Source organism: Oryctolagus cuniculus, chromosome 1, assembly GCF_051225735.1.
Source record: "Oryctolagus cuniculus isolate XC-2025 breed Fujian yellow rabbit chromosome 1, ASM5122573v1, whole genome shotgun sequence".
Classification (NCBI taxonomy): Eukaryota; Metazoa; Chordata; class Mammalia; order Lagomorpha; family Leporidae; genus Oryctolagus; species Oryctolagus cuniculus.
The window spans coordinates 118,353,457-118,377,672 of NC_142867.1; the positions used below are offsets into that span (position 1 = coordinate 118,353,457).

Here is a 24,216-nt window from a genome sequence, read left to right on the forward strand (position 1 = left end):
TTATAGAGTAATAATTTATATCAGATTTTCCGGTTAGTACTATCATTGTTTTTTTCCCTTAATACTAGTTCTTTTATTAAATTTTGATTTAGGATACATAAATTTCATATATCAAGATTTAGGAACATAGTGATACCTCCCATCCAAACTCCCTCCCACTGACACTCAAACCCTTCTTCCTCCCTCCTCTCCTATTCCTACTCTTAATTTTTACAAAGATCTATTTTCAGTTTACTTAATGATTGTAAAGTTAATCCTAGATTAAGTAAAAGAGTTCAACAAATAGTATGAAGAAAAAAACACTGTTCCTCAACAGTAGAGACAAGGGCTGTAAACAATCATTTAATCTCAAAATATCAATTTCATTCCAATACATTACATTTTGGGTGCTCTATTAGTAACCATAGATCAGGGAAGACATATGGTACTTGTCTTTTTGGGACTGGCTTATTCCACTAAGTATAATAGTTTCTGGTTGCATCCATTTTGTTGCAAATGACAGAACGTCTTCTTCTTCTTCTTCTTCTTCTTTTTTTTTTTTTTTTTTTTTTTTTTTTTTTGTTTTACTGCTGAGTAGTATAATTTCTTCATCCAGTCATCAGTTGATGGACATCTGGATTGATTCCATATCTTAGCTATTGTGAATTGAGCAGCAATAAACATGGGAGTACAGATAACTATTTCATATGTTGATTTCATTTTGTGTGGGTAAATTCCCAGGAGTGAGATTGCTGGGTCATATGGTAGGTTTATATTCAAATTTCTGAGGTATCTCCATATTGTCTTCCACAATGGTTGCAAAGTTTACGTTCCCACCAACAGTGGATTAGGGTACCTTTTTCCCCACATCCACCACAGCATTTATTGTCTGTTGATTTCCTTAAGAGAGCCATTCTCACTGCGGTTTTGATTTGCATTTCCCTCATGGCTAGTGATCCTGAGCATTTCTTCATGTGTCTGTTGGTCATTTGAGTTTCCTCTTTTGAAAAATGCCTGTTCAAGTCCTTTACCCATTTCTTAACTAGATTGCTTTGTTATTGTCAAGTTTCTTGAAATCTATAGATTCTGGTTATTAATCTTTTATCAGTTACATAGTTTGCAGATATTTTCTCCCATTATGTTTGTTGCCTCTTCACTTTACTGAGTGTTCTTTTGCTATGCTGAAGCTTCTCAGCTTGATGTAATTCCATTTGTAAGTTTTGGCTTTGATGGTCTGTGTTTCTGGAGTCTTCTAAGAAGTCTGCCTATGCCAATGTCTCGCAAGTTTCCTCAATGTTCTCTAGTAATTGATGGTATCGTGTCATAGATTTAGGTCTTTGATCCATTTGGGTTTTTTTAAAGACTTATTTATTTATTTGAGAGGCAGAGAGAGAGAGAGAGAGAGAATGAATGAATATCTTCCATCTTCTGGTTCACTCCCCAAATGGCCCCAACACCTGGAGCTGGGCTGATCCAAAGCCAGGAGCCTGGAGCTTCTTCCAGGTCTTCCATGCAGATGCAGGGACCCAAGCACTTGGGCCATCTTCCACTGCTTTCCTGGGCCATAACAGAGAGCTATATCCAAAGTGGAGCAGCCAAGACATGGACCAGAATCCATATGGGATGCTGGCACTGCAGGCGGTGACTTTACCTGCTACGTCACAGTGCCAGCCCGTCTTTGATCCATTTTGAGTGGATTTTTGTATAAGGTGTAAAGAGGAGTTTTGTTTCATACTTGTAAATGCAGAGACCAGTTTTCCCAGCATCGTTTGTTGAAGAGACTGTCCATGCTCCAGAGATTGATTTTAGCTCCTTTGTCAAAGATTAGTTGGTTGTAGATGCTTAGATTTATTCCTGGAGTTTCTGTTCTCTTCCATTGGCCTACACATCTTTTTTTTTTTTTTTTTTGCCAGTACCAGGCTGTTTTGATTATAACTGTCCTGTAATATGTCTTGAAATCAGGTATTGTGATGCATCCAGCTTTGTTTTTGTTGTGTGAGATTGCCTTAGCTATTCGGGGTCTCTTGTGTTTCCATATGAATTTTAGCATCATTTTTTTCTAGATCTGCAAAAATGTTGTTGGTATTTTGATTGGAATTGCATTAAATCTGTAAATTGCTTTTGGTAGTATGAGCATTTTGATGATGTTAATTCTTGTAATCTACAAACATGGAAGATTTTTCCATTTTTTTGGTGTCGTCTTCTATTTGATTCCTTTTTTTTTTTTTTGACAGGCAGAGTGGACAGTGAGAGAGAGAGAGAAAGGTCTTCCTTTTTGCCATTGGTTCACCCTCCAATCAATGGCTGCCACAGCCGGCACACCATGCTGATCCGAAGGCAGGAGCCAGGTGCTTCTCCTGGTCTCCCATGGGGTGCAGGGCCCAAGGACCTTGGGCCATCCTCCACTGCACTCCCGGGCCATAGCAGAGAGCTGGCCTGGAAGGGGGGCAACTGGGACAGAATTCAGCGCTCCGACCGGGACTAGAACCCGGTGTGCCGGCGCCACTAGGTGGATGATTAGCCTATTGAGCCGCGGCGCCGGCCTCTATTTGATTCTATAATGTTTTCTAATTTTTATTGTAGAAATATTTGGCTTCCTTGGTTAAATTTATTCCAAGGTATTTAATTTTTTTGTAGCTATTGTGAATGAGATTGATCTTAGAAGTTCTTTCTCAGCCATGGCATTGTCTGTGTATCCAAAGGCTGTTGATCTCTGTGTGTTAATTTCATATCCTGCCACTTTACCAAACTCTTTTATGAGTTCAATAGTCTCTTAATGAAGTTTTTTGGTTCCCCTACATATAGAATTATGTCATCTGCAAATAGGGACAGTTTGACTTCCTTATTTCCAATTTATATTCCTTGATTTATTTATTTATTTGCCTAATGATTCTGGCTAAAACTTAAAGGATTATATTGAATAGCAATAGTGAGAATGGTATCCTTGTCTGGATCCAGATTTTGGTGGGGATACTTCCAGCTTATCTCCATTAAATAAGATGCTGGCTGTGGGTTTGTCATAAATTGCTTTGACTATGTTAAGGAATGTTCCTTCTATACCCAGTTTGCTTAAGGTTTTCATCATGAAAGGATATTGTGTTTATCAAATGCTTTCTCTGCATCTATTGAGATAACCATATGGTTTTTGTTCTTCAGTTTGTTAATGTGATGCATCATATTTATTGATTTGGGAATGTTATATCATCTCTGCATACTAGAGATAAATCCCACTTGGTCCTGGTGAATAATCATTTTAATATGTTGTTGGATTTGAAGAGCTAGTATTTTTACATCTATGATGAGGATTTTTACATCCATGTTCATCAGCGATATTTGCCTATAGTTCTCTTTCTTTGTTGTTTCTTTTTCTATTTCAGGAATTAGGGTGGCTTCATAGAAGAAGTCTGAGAATATTCCCTGCTTTTCAATTGTTTTGAATAGCTTGAGATGAATTGGAACTAGTCCTTCTTTAAATGTCTCATAGAATTCAGTGAAGACATCTGGTCTTGGACTTTCTTTGTTGAGAGGGTCTTTATTACTTATTCAATTTCCATTTTGGTTATTGGTCTGTTTAGATTTTCTGTATTTCCAGTGACTCAATTTTGGTAGATTGTATCTGTCCAGGAATCTATCCAATTCTTCTAGGTTTCCCAATTTGTTGGCATACAGCTGTTTGTAGTAATTCCTGATTATTCTTTTTATTTCTGTGCTATCTGTTGTTACATTTCTTTTTTTCATCTCTGATTCTATTGATTTGGATCTTCTCCCTCTTTATTTATTTTTTTTTTTTGGTTAATTGGGCCAATGGTGTATAAATTTTGTTTATTCTCTAATTTTTTTGACAGAGTTAGATAGTGAGAGAGAGAGACAGAGAGAAAGATCTTCCTTCCGTTGGTTCACTGCCCCCAAATGGCCACTACGGCCAGTGCGCTGCGGCTGGCGCGCTGTGCCGATCTGAAGCCAGGAGCCAGGTGCTTCCTCCTGGTCTCCCATGTAGGTGCAGGGCCCAAGCACCTGGGCCATCCTCCACTGCACTCCCGGTCACAGCAGAGAGCTGGACTGGAAGAGGAGCAACCGGGACTAGAACCCTGGGTGCTGGTGCTGCAGGAGGAGGATTAGCCTAGTGAGGCGCGGCACTGGCCTTTATTCTCCAATTTTAATGATTTCTTTCTTCCTACTAATTTGGAATTGGTTTGCTATTTTTCTAGGCCCTTTCAATGCATTGATAGCTCATTTATTTTGTGCCTTCCCAATTGCTATAAACTTCCCTCTTAACACTGCTTTTGCTATATCATATAAATTTGATATGCGTATTGTCTTCAGTCATTTCAAGAAATTTTTTTAAATTTCTCTGTTGATTTCTTCTATGAACCACTGTTCATCAGGAGCATGTTATTCAGTCTCCATGTATTTGCATATGTCCTAGCAATTCCTCAGTTGTTAATTTCCGGCTTCCTTAAATTATGGTCAAAAAAAGATGCATGGTATAATTTTAATTTTCTTTTTTGAATTTACTGAGACTTATTTTATGGCCTAGCATCTGATCTGTCCTAGAGAAAGTTCTATGCAGTGATGAAAAGAATGTGTATTCTGCAACTGTGGGATGATAAGATCTGTAGATATCAGGTCCATCTGATCCATAGTGTTGATTAGCTCTGTTGTTTCTTTGTTGATGTTCTATATAGTTGAACTGTCCATTGATGAGAGTTGGATGTTGAAGTCCCCCATTACTATTGTATTGGAGTCTGTGTCTCCTTTTAGATCTATTTACATTTGTTTTAAATAGCCAGATGCCCTGTAAATTGGGTGCGTATAAATTTATTACAATCATATTTTCCTGGCCGGCGCCGCGGCTCACTAGGCTAATCCTCCGCCTAGCGGCGCCGGCACACCGGGTTCTAGTCCCGGTCGGGGCGCTGGATTCTGTCCTGGTTGCCCCTCTTCCAGGCCAGCCCTCTGCTGTGGCCCAAGAGTGCAGTGGAGGATGGCCCAAGTGCTTGGGCCCTGCACCCCATGGGAGACCAGGAAAAGCACCTGGCTCCTGGCTCCTGCCATCGGATCAGCGCGGTGCGCCAGCTGCAGCGCGCCGGCCGCGGCGGCCATTGGAGGGTGAACCAGCGGCAAAGGAAGACCTTTCTCTCTGTGTCTCTCTCTCTCACTGTCCACTCTGCCTGTCAAAAAAAAAATTATATTTTCCTGTTGAATTGATCCCTTAATCATTACATAGTGCCCTTCTTTGTATCTTTTAACAGTTTTTGTGTTAATATCTATTTGTCTGATATTAGGATGGCTACACCTGCTTGTTTCTGCTTTCCATTAGCATGGAGTAGCTTTTTCCATCCTTTCACTTTCAGTCTGCATGTATTTTTGTTAGTGAGATATGTTTCTTGTAGGTAGCAAATAGATTTTTTTTCCATTCAACCAGTCTGTATCTTTTGACTGGAGTGTTGAAGCCATTTATATTCAGGGTGACTTTTGAAAACGACTTGGCCCTGCTGTTTACCCATAAATATTCCTATTTTTACTTTGGACTTCCTTTGTACTCCTGCTGGGAGATCTTGTGCCTTCATCTTCTTTCATAAGAATGATCATGTTTCTGTATTTCTGTGTGTAGCACATCCTTAAGCATCTTTTGTAAGGCTGGACAAGTGGTGATAAATTCTTTTTATTTCTGCTTGTACGTAAGGTCTTTATTTTTCCTCTTTCATAAATGAGAGCTTTGCAGGGTACAGTATTCAGGGTTGACAGTTTTTACCTCTTAAGACTTGGAATATATCTTGCCATTCTCTCCTAGCCTGTAAGGTTTCTGATGAGAAGTCAGCTGTGAGCCTAATTGGAGTTCCCCTGAAAGTAATCTAGTGTTTCTCTCATGTAAATTTTAGAATATTTTCTTTGTGTTTTACTGTGGAGTTTGACTACAATGTATCATGGTGACTATCTTTTCTGGTCCTGTCTATTAGGAGTTCTATGTGCTTCCTGTACTTGGGTCCCTTTCTTGTTCCAAATTAGGGAAGTTTTCTGTAATTATTTCATTAATAAGCCTTCTAACTCATTCTCTGTTTCTACATCTTCAGGAATTCCTAAGACCCATATGTTGAATCATTTGATAGTATCACATAGATCTCTAACACTGTCTTCTAGTTTTCTGATTTCTTCTTTTTTAATTTTTGGTCTGATTGTAAAATTTCCAGAGATTTGTCTTCTAAGTCTGATATTCTTTCTTCTGCTTCACCAATTCTGTTGTTAAAGCTTTCCACCACATTTTTATTCGTTTACTTGTAGTCTTCATTTCCAGTATTTCATTTTGATTTTTCTTTAAGATCTTAATTTCATGAGAAAAATTTTCTTTTATGTCATATATGGATTTCTTTAGTTCGTGGATTTGCTTTTGATACCTCTAAGTAATCCTATGATTAATTTTTTTGAATTCTATTTCTGGCATTTCCTCAATCTATTAATTTTCATATTCTAGTATTGAAGTGTTATGTTCCTTTGGGGGTGTCATGTGTCTTCCTTATTGTTGCTTCTTGAGTTGTTGCATTTATTTTTAGGCATTTGTGGAGATACTTGTTTTTTTGTTTTTTTTTTGTTTTTTGTTTTTTTTTTTTTTTTTTTTTTCCTGTGATGGCTTTTATCTTTGGACTATGCCTCTGTGGATTAGTAAAGTGTCTGTTCTTTCAGTGAATACCCTGAGGCGTGTGCTGGGTGTGGCCAGGGAGTTCTGTTCAGTGCTGCTGGGTGCAGGAGTGTTCAAGGTGACTCCCAAATTGGGTGTGGTAAATCTTTTTTTTTTTTTTTTTTTTTTTTTTTTTTTTTTTTTTTATCAGTGGGAAGGTTTGTTCAGCTCTATTGGCATAGTCTCATGCTCACCTCCTCTGCTCCAAGGAGACCAATGCCTGGGTGCTATCCCAGCCAGTATAGTATTCATCCGTGCTGCCACAAGAACCACACAAAGGATCCATGCAGTCCTTGATGTGAGCAGGGATCCTGCTGCAGTGACCCTCACCAGGCAGTCAGGTAGCCCTGAATTTGTGGAGCTGCCTACAGTGACTTCCTAAAGACCCAACCACACCCTGTGCCCTCACACGCAGCCACAGTGTTTCCACAGTCCTAGCACACAAGGCTGCCACAGTCACAAATACACAGTCCCCTGTCAATTCTCCCAGCCAGACTCCGGCATCTCCTCTTGTCTGGTTACTAGGTATGCAGACACTAGCTGGTGCAGCTTTTACATATGTCCAAAACAGTGCCCACCCATTCTCGGATAGTTACAGGACACTGGTGCCAGGTGGCTTGGGAGAGAGAAACATGCCCTCCTTTTTTCCCCTCTAGGTTGGCAGGTATACTGTCTCCCACACGGCTCCAAGTCAGACTCACACTAGGTTCTTCCTGCAGCTTTATCGCCAGTGGCTTGGGCTGCCACAGTCTGATCTCACCTCACTCCAGAGCTGGTGCTAAGGCTCTTGACTGCTGGGGTCCTGAGCTGTGCGTGTCCACACCCTCCAAGTAGTTCCATAGTGTCCCTCCAATTTCTGTGGTATTTCCTCTGCTGTTTTCTCCCTAACTGTTCCCTGATATTGCTCTCCACTGTCTTTCATCTTAACATTGTTTTTTAAAGAGCAAAAGTTTTAAATTTTGATTAATTCTTGTTTTTTGCGTGTTCTTTTACAGATTGCACTTTTTGTGTCATAAAAACACAAGGACACAAATATTTTCTTCTAGTATTACCATTCATTTTTTAACATTTTATTTATTTGAGAGATAAGGGTGGGGAGAGACAGAGCTTCCATCTACTCTCCCATTCCGTAAATACTTGAAACAGCTGGGGATGGACCACATCAAAGCCAGGGTCCAGGAAGTCAATCCAGGTGACTTGAACTATCACCTGTGCGTCCCAGGATCTGCATTAGCAGTAAGCTGGAATTGGGAATACAGCTGGGACTAGAACCCAGGAACTGGTACAGAATATGCAGGCATCCCAAGCAACACATAACTGCTAGGCCAAATACCCATCCCTAAAGACTGTCATTTTAAGTTTTACATTTAGATCTGTGATCCAGTTTGAGCTGGTTTTTGCTTATGGTGCAAGGCATGTTGTGTGTGTGTGTGTGTGTGTGTGTGTACCCATTTGCTGAAAAGGCTGTATTTTCTCCAGTACATCACTTTTGTATGTTTGTCAAAAATCAGTGGTCCAACAAACAATAAGAGACAAGATTGGTAAGTTGGACTTTATCAAAATTAAAAGCTATCAAGAAAGAGAAAAGACAACTACAGAATCAGACAAAATATTTGTAAATCATATCTAGTAAGAGACTTGTATCCAGAATATATAAAGAACTCTTAAAACTCAAAACAGGCAAAACAATTAAAAAGTCCCAGAAAAATATGCAAATGGATAATATGTACATGAAAATACAGTGAACATCATCAGTTATTGGGAAATGCAAATCAAACCATAAGATACCATCATTGGTTGGCTAGGGCTAGGGGTAGGGATTAGAAAGTGATTGTTGGCCAGCGCTGCAGCTCAATAGGCTAATCTTCCACCTGTGGCGCCGGCACACCGGGTTCTAGTCCCAGTTGGGGCACCGGATTCTGTCCTAGTTGCTCCTCTTCCAGGCCAGCTCTCTGCTGTGGCCCAAGAGTGCAGTGGAGGATGGTCCAAGTGCTTGGGCCCTGCACCCGCAGGGGAGACCAGGAGAAGCACCTGGCTCCTGGCTTTGGATCAGCACAATGTGCTGGCTGCAGTGTACCAGCCTCTGCGGCCATTGGAGGGTGAACCAACGGCAAAAAGGAAGACCTTTCTCCCTGTCTCTCTCTCTCTCATTGTCCACTCTGCCTGTCAAAAAAGGAAAAAAAAAAAAAGTGATTGTTAATGAGTATATGGTTTTTTTTTGAGGATGATAAAATGTTCTCTAACTAGATTTATAGTAATGGTGAATTTCATGGCATGCAAATTATGTCACAGTAAAGGTGGGTTTTTTATTTTTATTATTATAAAGAGAACAGATTTCATGTATTTCATAGATAGAATTCTCAGAAGATAACCAAGTAGTGTTGTTTTTAAAATGACTTGTGTGTATGTATATGTATATACACACACACCTATTTGTCTATCTTTATGCTAATACTGTGAGATTCTGATTAGTGTAGCTCAGTAATAATACTTGAAATCAGATAGTGTTATCCATCTAATTTTTTTGCTTTTAGTTGTCTTGGCTATTCAAGGTCCCTTTGTATTTTCATGTGTGTTTAAATATTAGTGTTTAATTTCTACAAGAAAGTCTTCTTGGATTCCAATTATGATTGTGTTCAGTCTAGAGGGAAAAAATTAGAATTAACATCTTAACAATATTGAGTCTTTCCACCCATAAACTGGCGTATCTCTCTGTGTATATAGCTGTCTAGCTCTTCTTTAATTTTTCCAAGCAGTATTTTATAGTTTTCAGTGTATAGGTTGTCCATGTCTTTTGTCAAATATCCCTAATTATTTTATATTTTACATGCGTTTAGATGCTATTGTAACAGGTTCTTTTCTTTTCTTTTCTTTTCTTTTCTTTTGTATTTCAGTGTCTGATTGTTGGTAGTATGTGGAAATGCACAGTTGATTGTGGGATGTGTATTCTTGGCCCTTCAGTCATACTAAACTCACTTATTAAGGCATTGGATTTATTTTGTTTTTTCACATAGTGATCATCTCATCTTCAAATAAATATTTTTACTTCTTTCTTTTTTTTTTTTTAAGATTTCTTTATCTATTTATTTGAGAGAGTTATAGACAGTGAGAGGGAGAGACAGAGAGAAAGGTCTCCCATCCGCTGGTTCACTTCCCAAATGGCCACAACAGCCAGAGCTGAGCCGATCCCAAGCCAGTAGCCAGGAGCTCCCTCTAGGTCTCCCATACAAGTGCAGGGGCCTAAGCGCTTGGACCATCTTTTACTGCTTTCCCAGGCCACAGCAGAGAGCTGGATCAGAAGAGGAGCAACTGGGACTTGAGGCGACACCCAAATGGGATGCCGGCGCCATAGGCGGAGGATTAACCTACTGGGCCGCGGTGCTGGCCCCTTGCTTCTTTCTTTAAATCTGACTCTCATTTATTTCTTTTTCTTGTCAGATTACACTGGCTAGAATCTCCAGTGCAAATTTTTGACTAGAGGGGTGAGAGTGGACAACTCTTGATTTTAGAGAGAAGGCATTTAGTTTTTTATCATTAAGTATAATGTTAACTGTAGGTTTTTCATAGATACCCTTTATCAAATAAAGATACCCTTTTTCATCTTACTTAATGGAAATTTTTAAAAATCAGCAATGGATATTGTTCCTTTAATATATAGTTTAAAGCCGGCGCCGCGGCTCACTAGGCTAATCCTCCACCTTGCGGCGCCGGCACACCGGGTTCTAGTCCCGGTCAGGGCGCAGGATTCTGTCCTGGTTGCCCCTCTTCCAGGCCAGCTCTCTGCTGTGGCCCAAGAGTGCAGTGGAGGATGGTCCAAGTACTTGGGCCCTGCATCCCATGGGAGACCAGGATAAGTACCTGGCTCCTGCCATCGGATCAGCGCAGTGCGCCGGCCGCAGCAGCCATTGGAGGGTGAACCAACAGCAAAGGAAGACCTTTCTCTCTGTCTCTCTCTCTCACTGTCCACTCTGCCTGTCAAATAAATAAATAAATTAAATTAAATAAAAATATATAGTTTAATTATATTTGCTAAAATTTTGTTTAGAATTTTTGCATCTATGTTCTGAGAGATGTTAGCTTTTACTTTTATTTGTGTAATATCTCTTTCAAGTTTTGGTTTCTGGGTATTGCTGGCCTCATAGAATGAGTTGAAAAGTATTTTTTACTTCCAATTTTGTTGAAGGAGCTTATATACAATTGGTATTTTTCCTTAAGTATTTGGTAGAGTTTGTCAATGAATCAATCTGATTCTGCACTTCTCATTGTAGAAAGGTTCTTAATTATAAGTTTCAGTGTCACTAATAATGTTGTTCAAGGTTATCTTTTTTTCCTTGAGTGAGCTTTAGTAATTAATGTCTTTCAGAGGTTTTCCCATTTATGTTGTCAATTTTATTAGCATTAATTATTATTTGTAGTCTCCTATTACCCTTTTAATATCTAGGTATTGATATCAGCAATTTGTGTTTTCACAAATTGTTGACTGCTTTGAGATTTATCAATTAATCTTTTCAAATAACTGGATTTTGGTCTCATTATTTTTTCTCTATTTTCTGTTTCCTATTTTACTAATTTCTGCTTCAATCTCTATTATTTCTTCTGCTTGCATTGGATTTGATTTTCTCTTCTTTAATTTTCTTAAGATACAGTCTAAGGTTTTTGATTTGAGACACCCCCCCCCCTTTTTCTGATGTAGACAGTGCTATAAATGTGCTAGTACATACTTTTTTAGCAACATCCAATACATTCATTTTAATTCAGTTCAAATACCTTCTAATTCCTTCTCCCTCTCATTTCCTAAGATTTATATATTTATTTGAAAGTCAGTTACAGAGAAATGAAGAGCAACAGAGAGAGGGAGCTCTTCCATTTGCTGGTTCACTCTGCAGATGGCCACAGCAGCCAGGGCTGGACCAGGCTGAAGCCAGAGCTAGGAGCTTCCTTTGAGTATCCTACATGCGTGGCTGGGGCCCAAACATTTGGTTCATCTTCTGCTGCTTTCCCCAGGCAATTAGCAGGAAGCTGGATCAGAAGTGGAGCAGCTGGGACACTAACTGGTGCCCATATGGGACACAAGCATTGCAGGTGGTGGCTTTACCCACTACACCACAATGCTGGCCCCCTAGTTTTTTGCAATAGGATAATAAGTATTCTGTTATTCTGTAAGTGCTGCAGGGTGTTTTTATAAATGTCTACTAGGTCAAGTTGGTTAATAGTGTTGGTCAATTCTATAATATCTTTGCCATTTTTCTGTCTACTTATCCAATCAATAATTGAGGAAAGTGTACTAGTCATCCTATCTTCACTATAATGAAATAGCTGAGGCAGCCTAACTTTACAAAGTAGAGACTGTTTATTTTGGCTCATCATCTGGATATTCGTAGTTAAAGATCAGTCAGGCCTCATTGGTTAGGCCTCTGGTGATGTTTTTGCTGGCAGTGACAAAGAGCATCACATGGCAATACAGGGAACACGTGTGGGTCCTGATTCTGTGGTCTCTGATATAAAGCCACCAGGAGTCAATCACTGGGGGGCCATTGCAACAAACTAATTTAATCTTAGTCCCTTCCCACAGGCTCTACCACTAAACACCATAATTGATTAAGTTTCCACCCTCTTAGCCAGTGGGAATTTTTGAAGATACTCTTGGAGTGTTAAACTGATTTCCTGGCTCCTTTGTTTCTGGGAATTTCTTGAGTTAGTTGGAACTCACAGCTAATTTTAAATAGCAATTTTATGAAATCCCTAACCATGTTGTGATTTTATTCTCAGAATTAAGAAAAAGAAAGAGCAAGAACGTTATGCTGAAGAGCAGAGGGTCCTAAGAGAGAACCTTCACAAAGAACCATGTTCAGGGGAAAAGATGAGTGAGAAACTAGCCCAGTTACAACTTGAAGAAAAAAAAGGAGCTAGAGAAAAGCAGCAACAGAGAGAAAAGGAATATTTAAGGTAATTTGAAAAGTTATATGTGAAATTCTCGCTCTAAAGAGACTTTGTAGGCAGTTGGTGTTCTCATTTTCCTTAAAAGAGAACTTACTGTCTTCTTATACTCTTCCTCATTTAGACGTACACAACCTTGCCAAGTCTCTCTATGCATTAATACCTCTCAAGAATAGCACTGTGTTTTCCCAGTGCTCTTTCCCAACACAAAGAGGGAGAATTGAGGCGGACATATGAAACAATTTTAAGAGTTAAATCTGGTTGTAAAATCAGGATTCATGCTCATTCTTTTCCTTGTAGTTCACTTTGCCTGATTATGCTATATTTTTATAGATATGTGGAAGCTTTACGAGCCCAGATCCAGGAGAAAATGCGGCTATATAATATTACTTTACCTCCACTATGCTGTTGTGGTCCTGATTTTTGGGATGCTCATCCTGATACCTGTGCCAACAATTGTATCTTCTATAAAAACCACAGAGGTAGGTTTCTTAAAAGAATAGTTGAGGCCTAATGGCAGTTAAGAAAAAAAAATAAAAATAATAGTAATTTAGCATGTTTTGAGTATTTACTATGTATCAGAGGTTATTATAACCTCTTTACAATTCAACTATAAGAGGCAAAATAATAATTGTAGTGAGTTATAGTTCTCTTTGAGATCTGTTATTTTCTTGTCCTCATTTGTGCTGGGGAAATATTTCTAGCTCATTCACTGTAGAGAGACTTGGGTTCCAGGTCCCTTCTTTTCAGACTATTACAATTTGCCGTTTGTGGCTGTCTACTTTAGGACTCTTCATTTGAATTCCCTGTTATCCAGATGCTTTAATGGCACCTAGTATAGATTCACTACCGAAAGTATCCACATTGTACTGCCAGGTGTTCCAGGCTACACTGAGGAAAAGGAACAACAGTATAAATTCTGTCGGAAATCCCAGCTAGAGAAAATGGAATCCTTATTGTCACTTATTGTTTCTGTTTCCTGTTCATCCTTAAATATATTGATTTATACAGGGTAGACATTAAGTAGGTCTCATGTGCACACTGAAAATACTGCCATTATTTGTATTCCTGGTGCCTTATCTGTGTAATATGAGTTTCTTATGGGTCCTCTGAGTTATATTTTTAAAAACACAAATCTGATCATGGCATTCCCCAATTCTAGGACCTCTAGGGCTCTCCATTGTATTACCAAATGCACGGCATGTTCAGCATGTTTTCTCTGGTCCCAGGTCCCATATCAAACTTGTTATCCCCAGTAAGTGGCTTATTTTTGAAAAACCCGTTTGTACCTTATACGCTGAGTTTTCCACTTACAATGTCTTCTTTCTTTTACTCTGATTAATCCTTCAAAGCTAACCTTGAATGTTACCACTTCTGGAAATCTTTTCTGTCCTCTTCCAAATAGTTATTCAATCCTTACAATATCTTTCTGGGGGTGGCATTTTGTTTATGCCTCTGTTTGGAAGTATTACATTCAGTTCAGTATTCTTGTGTTCATCCTCTCCATTATCTTTAATGTCCTCACAGAATGCTTGTCATATCTGAATATTCAGTAAATATTTATTGAGTGTGTAAAGTTAATATGAAACTACAAGTAGAGAAGCAGTGCTAATAGAAAATAAGGTAAGAGAATTGTTTAGCATTTGATTATTTACCACTGTGCAAACTTTTATTTGCAGCATATAATCGGGCACTACATTCAGTCATCAATTCCTGTGATATCTCTGAGGGAAACTCAACTCTTCGAATTGCCATTCATAATTTTGCTTCTGCTCACAGACGGACTTTGAAAAATCTGTAGTAAGAATCTGAAATCAACTCATTATATTTGAGCCTTCATTCAAAATGAACCCTGAGAGATTGTTTAGGAAAAGCTTTAAAATGTGTAAGATGTATAATCTGAGGAGAAATACTCTTCTGTAAAATAACTTTCTCTTTAATTAGATCAGAGGTTGTTTCAATCTCTGCCTCATGAATGCTTATATAAGAAGTGTAAGTTGACTTGCAAACTTGCCTCTTCTTTGTGAACTGTGTAGAGCTTATTATTTTAAAAATGATCAGACAAATAAGTTCTTTTACTTTGCTCTGATCAGAAGAAGCCATGAGAAATCTTTGAGATTATTTCAGTGATCATCTTTCTACAATTGTGTGTTTGAATCTTGACATATTGAGAATGTCTGGATAAAACAGAAAACAAAGTGATGAAATGAATTTCTGAGCATCAGTGGCCATCTGTATTGCCATTAGCTTTTCTTGTTGCAAAACCACTAAAGGTGAGAAGAATCTGAATTGGATGCACAATTTCATCGCAAAATTTTCTCTTTCCATTTTTTAAAAAATTTATCACCTCTTTCCCCATTCAGTGACATTGAACACAGAGCTTTATAGTTGTATAATTTTTATTACAAACATAGAGACAAATAAATCTGTCTTTTGAATATCTTCTACGTGAAATAACTGGGCGTGAGATTTCAAAAACGTGAATCTGAATTTAAAGTGAGCAAAGTCCTGCCTTGTTTCCCTATCGTAAAAAAAATCCAGTGAGGCAGATGTGTAACCTAACAGTTAAGGTACCCAAGCCCCACATCGGAATACCAGGGTTCATTCCTAATTCCAGCTTCCTGATGCAGACCTTGAGAGGCAGCAGTGATGGCTCCAGTAGTTGGATTCTTGCCACCCATATGGAAGATCTGGATTGAGTTCACCACTTCCAGCGGCAACTCAGACAAGCCCTGGTTGCTTTGGATATTTGGGAAGTGAACCAATGGGTAGGAATGGTCTCTCCCTCCATCTCTTCCTCTCAGATAGCTAACCAAATGTTTAAAATTTGATGAATGACATGCCTACAGAGCAAAATTGCTGTGGCTTATATGAATTTGTTACTTTTACATAGTATTCCCTAACACGAAATATGAAAAGGCTTAATATTAGGAATTAAGGACACATACTGACAGTTTTCTTTTTCCTGCTTTCCATAGTGTGCAGTGCTGAAGGAGCACTTAGGTTATGTCCCAAAAATGCTTCCATGTCTGTCCAGATCATTGCCTATTGACTGGTTATTTAAACAGATTGATTTTCTAGTTCAGTCAGAATCCTGGGGGTAACTATATATTTGATTTAGCCTTTAGAGTTGTGGTTTTTATAGTTCTATTGAGGTATAATTAGTATATCTTACACATTGTACCTATTTAAAGTATACAGTTCAGTGTTTTTTTAGTATGTTCACATGGTTGTGCAACCATTACCACTATCAAATTTTAGAACATTGTCATTATTCTAAAAAGAAGCCTCCATGAGCCATTATGTATCAAAAAGAACTGAAAATAGAATCTCAAACAGATATTTGCTCAACTTGTGTTTATAGTAACATTATTCACAGCAGCCAAGACATAAAAGAAACCTCAATGAGTGAGTGGATGGACAAAATGTGGTACATACATAACAATAGAATAACAGTTGAGATTACAAAGGAAATCCTGTCACATGCTGCCACATCATACTAAATGAATAAAGCAGTCAGGGAAAAGTATTGTATGATTCTACTCATTCAAATTTATGGAGACAGAAAGCAAAATAATAGTTTCCAGGAGCTAGGGCTAAGAGGACAGGAGGACTTATCACTTAATGGGTATAGAGATTCAGTTTTGCAAAATGAAAAAGTTCTGGAGATCTGTTTCACAACTGTGTAAATATACTTAACATTACTGAGCACTTAACATTCTTACTGGGTTACTGGGGCCTGCATTGTGGTACAATGGGTTAAACTATCGCTTGCAACACTGTCATCTCCATATGAGTGCTGGTTCAAGTCCTGGCTGCTCCCCTTCCAGTCCAGCTCCCTACTCATGCACCAGGGAAAGCAGTGAAAGTTGATTCAAGTATTTGGACCCTTGCCACCTACGTGGGAGACCCAGATGTAGCTCTGGGCTCCTGGCTTTTGCCTGGCCCAGTCTCAGCCTTTGTAGCCATTTGGAGGAATGAACCAGATGAAAGATATCTTTCTGTCTGTCTGTCTCTCTCTCATTCTGCATTTCAAATAAATAAATATTTAAACAAAGAATGGTTATACAGGTGAATATTGTGGTACAGTGAGTTAAGCCACTACATAGGATGCCGACTTTACATAGTGGAGTGCCTGGTTAGAGTCCCAACTTCTGTGTTTTCAATCTAGCTACCTGTTAATGCAACACTGGGAGACAGCAGTTAATGACTCCAGTGGTTGAATCCCTACCACCCAGGTGAGCCTACTTCCAGCTGTTGCAGCAAATGGGTGTGTGTGTGTGTGTGTGTGTGTGTTCTACCTTTCAAATAAAGAAAGAATAATTACAATGGTGAAATTTAGAGGTTTTTTTTTTTTAACACAATACATCTTTAAAAATAAAAAAGAACACCTCCCATACCCATTAGTAGTCACTCCCCATTTTCATCTCCAAAACCTCCCTTCAACCTTTAGCATCTGCTGATCTACTTTCTATCTCTATAGATTAGCCTATTCTGTACTTTTCACATAAATGGAATGTATAATATATTTTGTGTCTGAATTCTTTCACTTACGCTTCCAAGATTCATGCCAGTTTTAGTATGTATCAGTGCTTCACTGCTTCTTATTGCTGAATAATATTGCATTTTAGGTTATAATGCATACTGTTTATCCTTTCATCAGTTGTTGGACATTTATATTGTTTCTTGGATATTAAGAATACTGCCATGAATATTTGTTTTGCAAGTTTTTCTGTAAACATAGGTTTTCCTTTCTCTTGAGTATATACCTAGGAGTGTTGGGTCATAAGAGAGCTCTATGTTTAACATTTTGAGAAACTATAACCTATTTTCCAAAGTGGCTATACCAGTTTACAATTCTACCATTGTGAAGATGTGCCCGTATCTTCACATCTTCACCAAGCTTGTCATTGTCTGTCCCTTTGATTATGTAGCCATGCTAGTGAGTGTGAAGTAGTATCTCATTGTGGTTTTAATTTGCATTATCCTGATGGCTCTTGATGTTGAGCATATTTTCATGACTTATTGGCCATTTTTATATCTTTTCTTTGAAAACTGTCTCTTCAGAAGCTTTGCCATTTTATAATTGAGTTATTTGTCTTTTTATTATTGAGTTACAGAAGTCCCTAATTTATTCTACATGGAGTTCTTTTATCAAATTACATGATTTACCAGTCTCTTTTACAGCATAGAAGTTTTTAATTTTGGTGAAGCCCAGTTTATTTATTTCTTCTTTTTGTGGTTTTTGCTTTAGTCATCATATCTAAGAAACCATTACCCAACTCCAAATCACAAAGATTTATTCCTGCGTATTCTCCTAAGTCTTAAAGAGTTAGCTCTTAGATTGGGCCTGTGTACCATTTCAAGTGGACTTTTGTGTATGATGTTAGATAGGGCTCCTCTTTCATTCTTTTCCTTGTGGGTAATCTGTCCTAGCACCATCTGTTGAAAAGATTATTCTGTGCCCTGCATTGAATTGACCAGAGATGTAGGAATTCGTTTCTGAGCTCTTAGTCCCATCCCATTGATCTGTATGTGTATTCTAGGCCCGAACAGTCTGTCGTGTTACTGTAGTTTAGTGGTTAGTTTTGAAGTTAGGAAATGTGTATCTTCCCCCTTTGTTCTTTTTCAGGATTGTTTTCCTTTCTTAGTCCATTGCATTTTCATGAATTTTAAGATCACTCCCCTACAAAACAGCCAGCTGGGACTGCATTAAATCTATTGATGAATTTGGTAACAATTTCATTTCTTTTCTTTCTTCAGATTTCCTCGTCTTCACTCTCTGCTGGTGACAGTGCTTTCCATATCACTAAAAAAGCCAAGCAGGCAAAAGCTTGAGCAGTCCTCCAGCTCTTGCTATCATATCTGCCGTTACTTGTTTCTGTTCATTTTTGTTCCTGTGGATGAACTGTTTGTTCTCCTATCTACAGTGGTACGTGGGAGGATCCATTTCCCTCCCACTTACTCAAGGACATTGCCTCACCATTTCTTCCCACTCTCTTCTAGATCATCAATTTCCCCCTGACTACTAAAGTATTCCTATAAGTATATAAATCTGTTGTAACTTGTCCCATCTTAGAAACTGTCCAACTGGAAAGAAAAAAAAAGAGAAAACAGCACCTTTCTTTATCTCACATATTTATTTAACCACCACCAAACTTCTCTGCTTCCCTTTGTAACAAAACTCCTTGAGTGGTCTGTGCTTTCTTCTTCTGTTTCTCTCTTCATTCTCTCCTGAATGCGTTTTAATAGGACAGTTTGCCTTTGCTTCTCTAATGAAAGTGTGCTTTTCAAAGTCACCAGTGACTTCCACATTGCTAAATCCAGTTGTCATTTTCAGACTTCATCTTATTGAGCTGTCAACAGGATTGAATACAATTGATCAATCTTTCTTTCTGATGTACCTGATCACCTGATTTCTACCACACCAGAGGTTTTTATTTTTCTTCCAACTTTAACTGTCCATTGCTTCTTAGTTTCCTCTCTTATTATGTTCCCCATCCCCATTCTCTTAATATTAGAGTAACCCAGGGTGCAGTCCTTGGATGTCTTTTCTATCTTATCTCTTCTAGTGTCATTTTTTTTTTAAAAGATCTATTTATGTATGTATTTATTTGCAATGCAGAGTGACAGGGAGACAGAGAGGGAGAGCTTCATCTGCTGGTTCACTCTCCAAATGGCTGCAACAATCAGAACTGGGACAGACCATAGCTACGAGCCAAGAATTCCATCTGGGCTTCCTATGTGGGTGGCAAGGAGCCATGTACATGGACCAACATCTGCTGCCTTCCCAGGCTCATTAGCAGGAAGCTGGATTGGAAGCAGAGTAGCCATAACTCAAACAAGCATTCTGATATGGGATGTGGGCATCCCAAGGGGCAGCTTAACCCATCTACCACAATGGCTACCCCTAGTTTGATGGCTTAAAATATCAACTACATACTAACAACTCCAAAATGTCTATCTTTAATTCATACCTTTCCCCTAAACTCTAGACCACTGACTGCCTTCTTGACATTTCCACATTTATCTTTCTCAAATATACTCTTCTGTGGGTCTTCCCCATATCATTTAATAGCAGTTTTGTCTTTCTGCTTATTGAGGCCAAAACTTTTGTAGAATTCTTTCTCTCTCATCTTTCAGTATTCCATCAGCAAGTTGCATAAGCTCCACCTCCAAATGTATATGCAGTTTACATTACTTCCACTGCCAGACCTGTCCAAACCACTATCATCTCTTCCATGGATTGTTGTGTTTCCTAAGTAATCTTCCTGCTTGAACCTCTGTATTTTTTCAGTACAGTAGCTAAACTTAACATACCCCAACCCAGCCTTCTGGTCACCCCCTACACACGCACCAACACCAATCAAACCAACCAGTATAAAGCTTGTTTCTTATAGTCTTCCCCAGCACAAAAATTGACATCTCCATCCTCCATTTCTTCTGGCAGAAAACACATGGAGTCAGCCTTCACTCCTGCTTTCTTATATCACTCCTCTACAGTCTTTGTTGCCTGTACCTTGAAAATATACTCAAAATACAACCGTTTTCCAATACTGTCCACTATTGTGGTCCAAGTCATCATGTGCCACCTGAGTTATTGCAGAAGAGTAGCCTCTTAGTTGATCTTCTTGCCTCCATCCTTGCACCCTGTAGATTGTTCTTAGCCAGGCATCCAAAATAGACCTTTCAGAATGAATAAGATCACACCGCTCTACTGATCAAAGCCTCTTTTGACTGTTCATTTTCTCATGAAAAGCTGGAGGCCTAGAGCAGGTACTTAGCCAAGCAGTTGGGGTGCTGGCCCACATTGGAGTACCTTGGTTTGACTCTGTGCTCCAGTTTCCTGCTAATGCAGACCCTGGGAGGCAGCAATGATGGCTCAAGCAGTTGAAGACTGAGTTCCAGGCTTCAACCTCCCCTCCCCACTCTGATGCCATTATGGGCATTATTTTTTAAATATTTAGTCATTTATTTTAAAGTTGGAGTTACAGAAATGGAAGGAGACACACACAGAAAGAGAGAGGGAGAGAGAGTATTCATCTGCTAGTTCACTCCCCAGATGACCACAACAGCCAGAGTTGAGCCAGGCCAAAGCCAGGAGCTTCTTCCAGGTCTCCCGCGGGGGCCCAAATATTTGGACCATCTTTTGCTGTTTTTCCCAGGCCATTAGCAGAGAGTTGGATCAGAAATGGCACAGCTGTGACAAAAACTGGTGTCCATATGGGATGCTGGCATTGCAGGCATTATCCACCATGCCACAACACCAGCCCCCATGTGGGGATTTGAGGAGTGAACCAGGGAATGTAATATCTCTTACTTGCTCTCTCAAAAAATAAAACAACAACAACAAAAAATCCTAGAGTTTGCACAGTGTTACACAAGGCTCTAAAATAAGATATTGACTGCTCCTGAGGCTTTGCCTCTCACTACTTTCCTCCTTCCTACCTCTGCTCAGCCATATTGACCTTGTTTTTCCTTAAATATTCCAGGGATGCTTTTGCTTGAGGATTTTTCATTTGCTGTTTGCTCTGGCTGGGGACTCCTCTCCCTGAGACAGTGTTTGACCTACACCTTTACCTCTTTTGATTTTTTACTGACCTTCTGTGGGGAGCAAACCGGACTAGACTGAGTTACTGGAATTAAGACTTATTCTATGCATCTGCTCTCCCACAATATGGCGCTGGGAGAGAAGTAAACAGCTTCCACACAGCTGCCTCCAGTTCAACCAATAAACTGTAGGACTTGCTCCTGATTGGAGGAGAGCAGCGTACTCGGCGTGTGGGCAGCCGAGTTAGGATTGGCGGAGGAGGACTATAAAGGAGGAGAGAGACGGCATGCACCAGGAACATCTAAGGGGAACATCTAGCTGAAGGAACACCTGTGCAGCCCCCGAGAAGAGCCGGCCGGCAGTGTGCCGCTCCCCTGCGGAAGTGGGGAATGTGGCCAGGGGGAACTGCCCTTCCACGGAGGTGGAAGGGATAGTAGCCAACCCGGGAAGAACCAGCAGCAAACCCGGGGAGGGCCGAGCAGACGAAAGAACAGCGCAGGGTCCTGTGTCGTTCCTCCACGAAGAGGGGGAGCGACAACCTTCCTATTTTAAAATGCAGTCATCCCAGGGCTGACTTTCTGGTGCAGTGGGTTGCCACTGCTTGTGATGCCTGCATCCCCTATGGGAGTTCTGATTCGAGTCCTGGCCATTCTGCTTAAAATCCAGTTCTCCTGCTTGGGAGCTTGGAAAAGCAGCAGATGATGGCCTGAGTATTTTGGCCCTTGCCACCATGTGAGAGGTCTGCGTAGAATTTCAGGCTCCTGTCCCAGTCCCCACTTGTAGCTGTCATTTGGGGAGTGAACCAGTGGATGGAAGATTTTCTCTTTCTCTCCCTCTCCCTCTCCCTCTCCCTCTCCCTCTCCCTCTCCCTCTCCCTCTCCCTCTCCCTCTCCCTCTCCCTCTCCCTCTCCCCCTCCCCCTCCCCCTCCCCCTCCTCCCTCCTCCCTCCTCCCTCCTCCCTCCTCCCTCCTCCCTCCTCCCTCCTCCCTCCTCCCTCCTCCTATCCCTGGTACTCTGCTTTTCAAATAAATACATAAACCTAAAAAAGAAAATAGAACCTTCCCATCCCCTCCAGCAAATACTCCCTTATCCCTGTCTTCGAGCTTTTTCTCCATAATGCTTATTGCTCTGTTAGACAGTATGCCTTTTACTTAATGTTCATTTTCTCTCTCTCCCGATTAGATTGTACATTCCAAAGAAAGGGGATTTTTTTCTAGATGTTTCTACACTATTAGTCATTTTACCTAATGTTTGTGATCGTTACTCAATAGTCATTGGAATATTTTTATTTTGTTTTGCATTCCCTCGTTGCCACTATGGGAGAAAATAGTATCTCTCTGCAATAGTTTTCTCCTGTGTAAAATAAAGGGTTATACTAAGCCACCTGCCTCTCCCCTGTAGCTCCACAATTCTGTGAATTTTTTAATTATGTTTTATACTTTTGACCTCACTCTCAAGTTTTTCTATTCATTTGCTCTTCGTGCTGAGGTGTGGACTGGTGGTGAGTTTTACCACTAGTGAGATAAGGGTGACACAGGTTCATTGTCTGCTGGAACTCCAAGACTGATCGTGTTGTTAGCATAGATGCAAATTCATTAGGTTGCAGTGGAATAGGAGCGCGCAAAAGAAAGGTATAGGAGAGTAGGAGGTCTCTCTGGCTCTCGGCCAGAAGGGAACTTTATTAATCTCTAGTATCCGTATCAAGAGATGGAAGCATGTATGTGATGGCGGTGATTCCAAGACTGTGGTGCTAGCACAGGATGTTCCTGTCTTAGTGTTCCAGTGAGAACCACCCTCTAAAGCATGTAAGACGTGTTTTCCTAGGCAGTCCAACTTCAAACAGCCTATTCCAGATTTTTTGATTTAGTAAATTTCTGTGTCCTCTCCCTTGCATTGTAGCGTATAACTGAATTATCCAGGCCTCACCCTTCCCTATTTAGCCTTTTATAATGGGCAGGAATAAGACTATCAACAACTTTATTGACCACCCCTGAGTGTGCAGATTAGAAACTGCTGCTGTCATCCTGTCATCCTCTACCATGTGAGGTCTGATAAAGGAGGTAGCAGGTATCCTTTTTCTGTTAGATTCTGTTTCAGGAAGCAAAATATTTCTTTTCATTTCCCTCTAAGCGTAGTGAATATAATTTGCTTTGTATCTCATCTTGGACATTTCTTCATGCTTCTCAGATTGGGAGACTAGAAATACAGTGGAAGACAATAGCCAATATCCTCCTGCCATGGTAGGCCCATTCTGGGTGGAAGATGTTTAAGTATTTTGATTTAGATTTCTAATGCTGTGTTAGGGTAGAAATGAATGGTCCCTCTCTGGTCTTACACTTAGTATTACTGACCACTATTACAGCAGTATGCCAAAGAAAAGAAGTCAATCTGATTCCTTTTGATAAAAACGATTTGGTATTGTACCTCATGAGCCACCCCTTCCAGGCCCCAAGATGAGCTGGGTCTTGGAGGAGTTTTCACTCAGTTCTTTCCATGTGTGCCCCCAGGCTCAAACACCTGCAGTGATCACTCACAGATGAACCTACTAGACACAGTCATCAGCCGAACACACTAATCCATCCCAGCACCACTGAAAGAGAAGCAGACATTGTGTGCCTCCTGCTAAGATGCAGTAGGAGGGAGATAATGCCTCCTATCAAGTACTTGTGCCAACAAGAGGTTGAAACTGAGTATAATCAAGCCTCTCAGCCTTTCTCATCTGGGTTCCAGGAGAAAATTAAGCCCTAATTCTCTAAGGAATCCATTGTGTGTAATAAATTAACTTCTATTCATCTAGAATGGTACTAGTCAGACACCATCCTTGAGGGGATTGAGAAAATAGTCACTCAAATCATTTTCTGGCTTAAATGAGGACAATATGTAAAGAGAAAAGCCTTGAGGATTCCATTTATAAGAAATAGAGAGGGAAGCAAGTTAAATTCTATGAAGCAGAAACAGAAATCCAGAATATTGGCCACTCTGTAGGAAATCTGACCCCATTTCTCCAGCAAGTTAATGGTTTACATTAAAACAGACAAGGAGGTAATTCTAGATTAAAATAGATTTGCAGAGA

General features: G+C 39.8%; 1 protein-coding gene across 11 annotated transcripts in view; it reads left to right on the forward strand.

Annotated features, from left to right (window-relative positions):
* Positions 1-15,034, forward strand: part of CCDC15 (coiled-coil domain containing 15) — an 80,914-nt gene extending 65,880 nt beyond the window's left edge. For all 11 annotated transcript variants that reach the window (XM_051848410.3, XM_051848399.3, XM_089335134.1 and 8 more), the window contains 3 exons: positions 12,425-12,601; positions 12,926-13,074; positions 14,272-15,034. In XM_051848410.3, the coding sequence (XP_051704370.2) occupies positions 12,425-12,601; positions 12,926-13,074; positions 14,272-14,393 (448 nt within the window). In that variant the 3' untranslated portion in view covers positions 14,394-15,034. The remainder of the gene's footprint in view (positions 1-12,424; positions 12,602-12,925; positions 13,075-14,271) is intronic.
* The last annotated feature ends 9,182 nt before the right edge of the window (positions 15,035-24,216 follow it).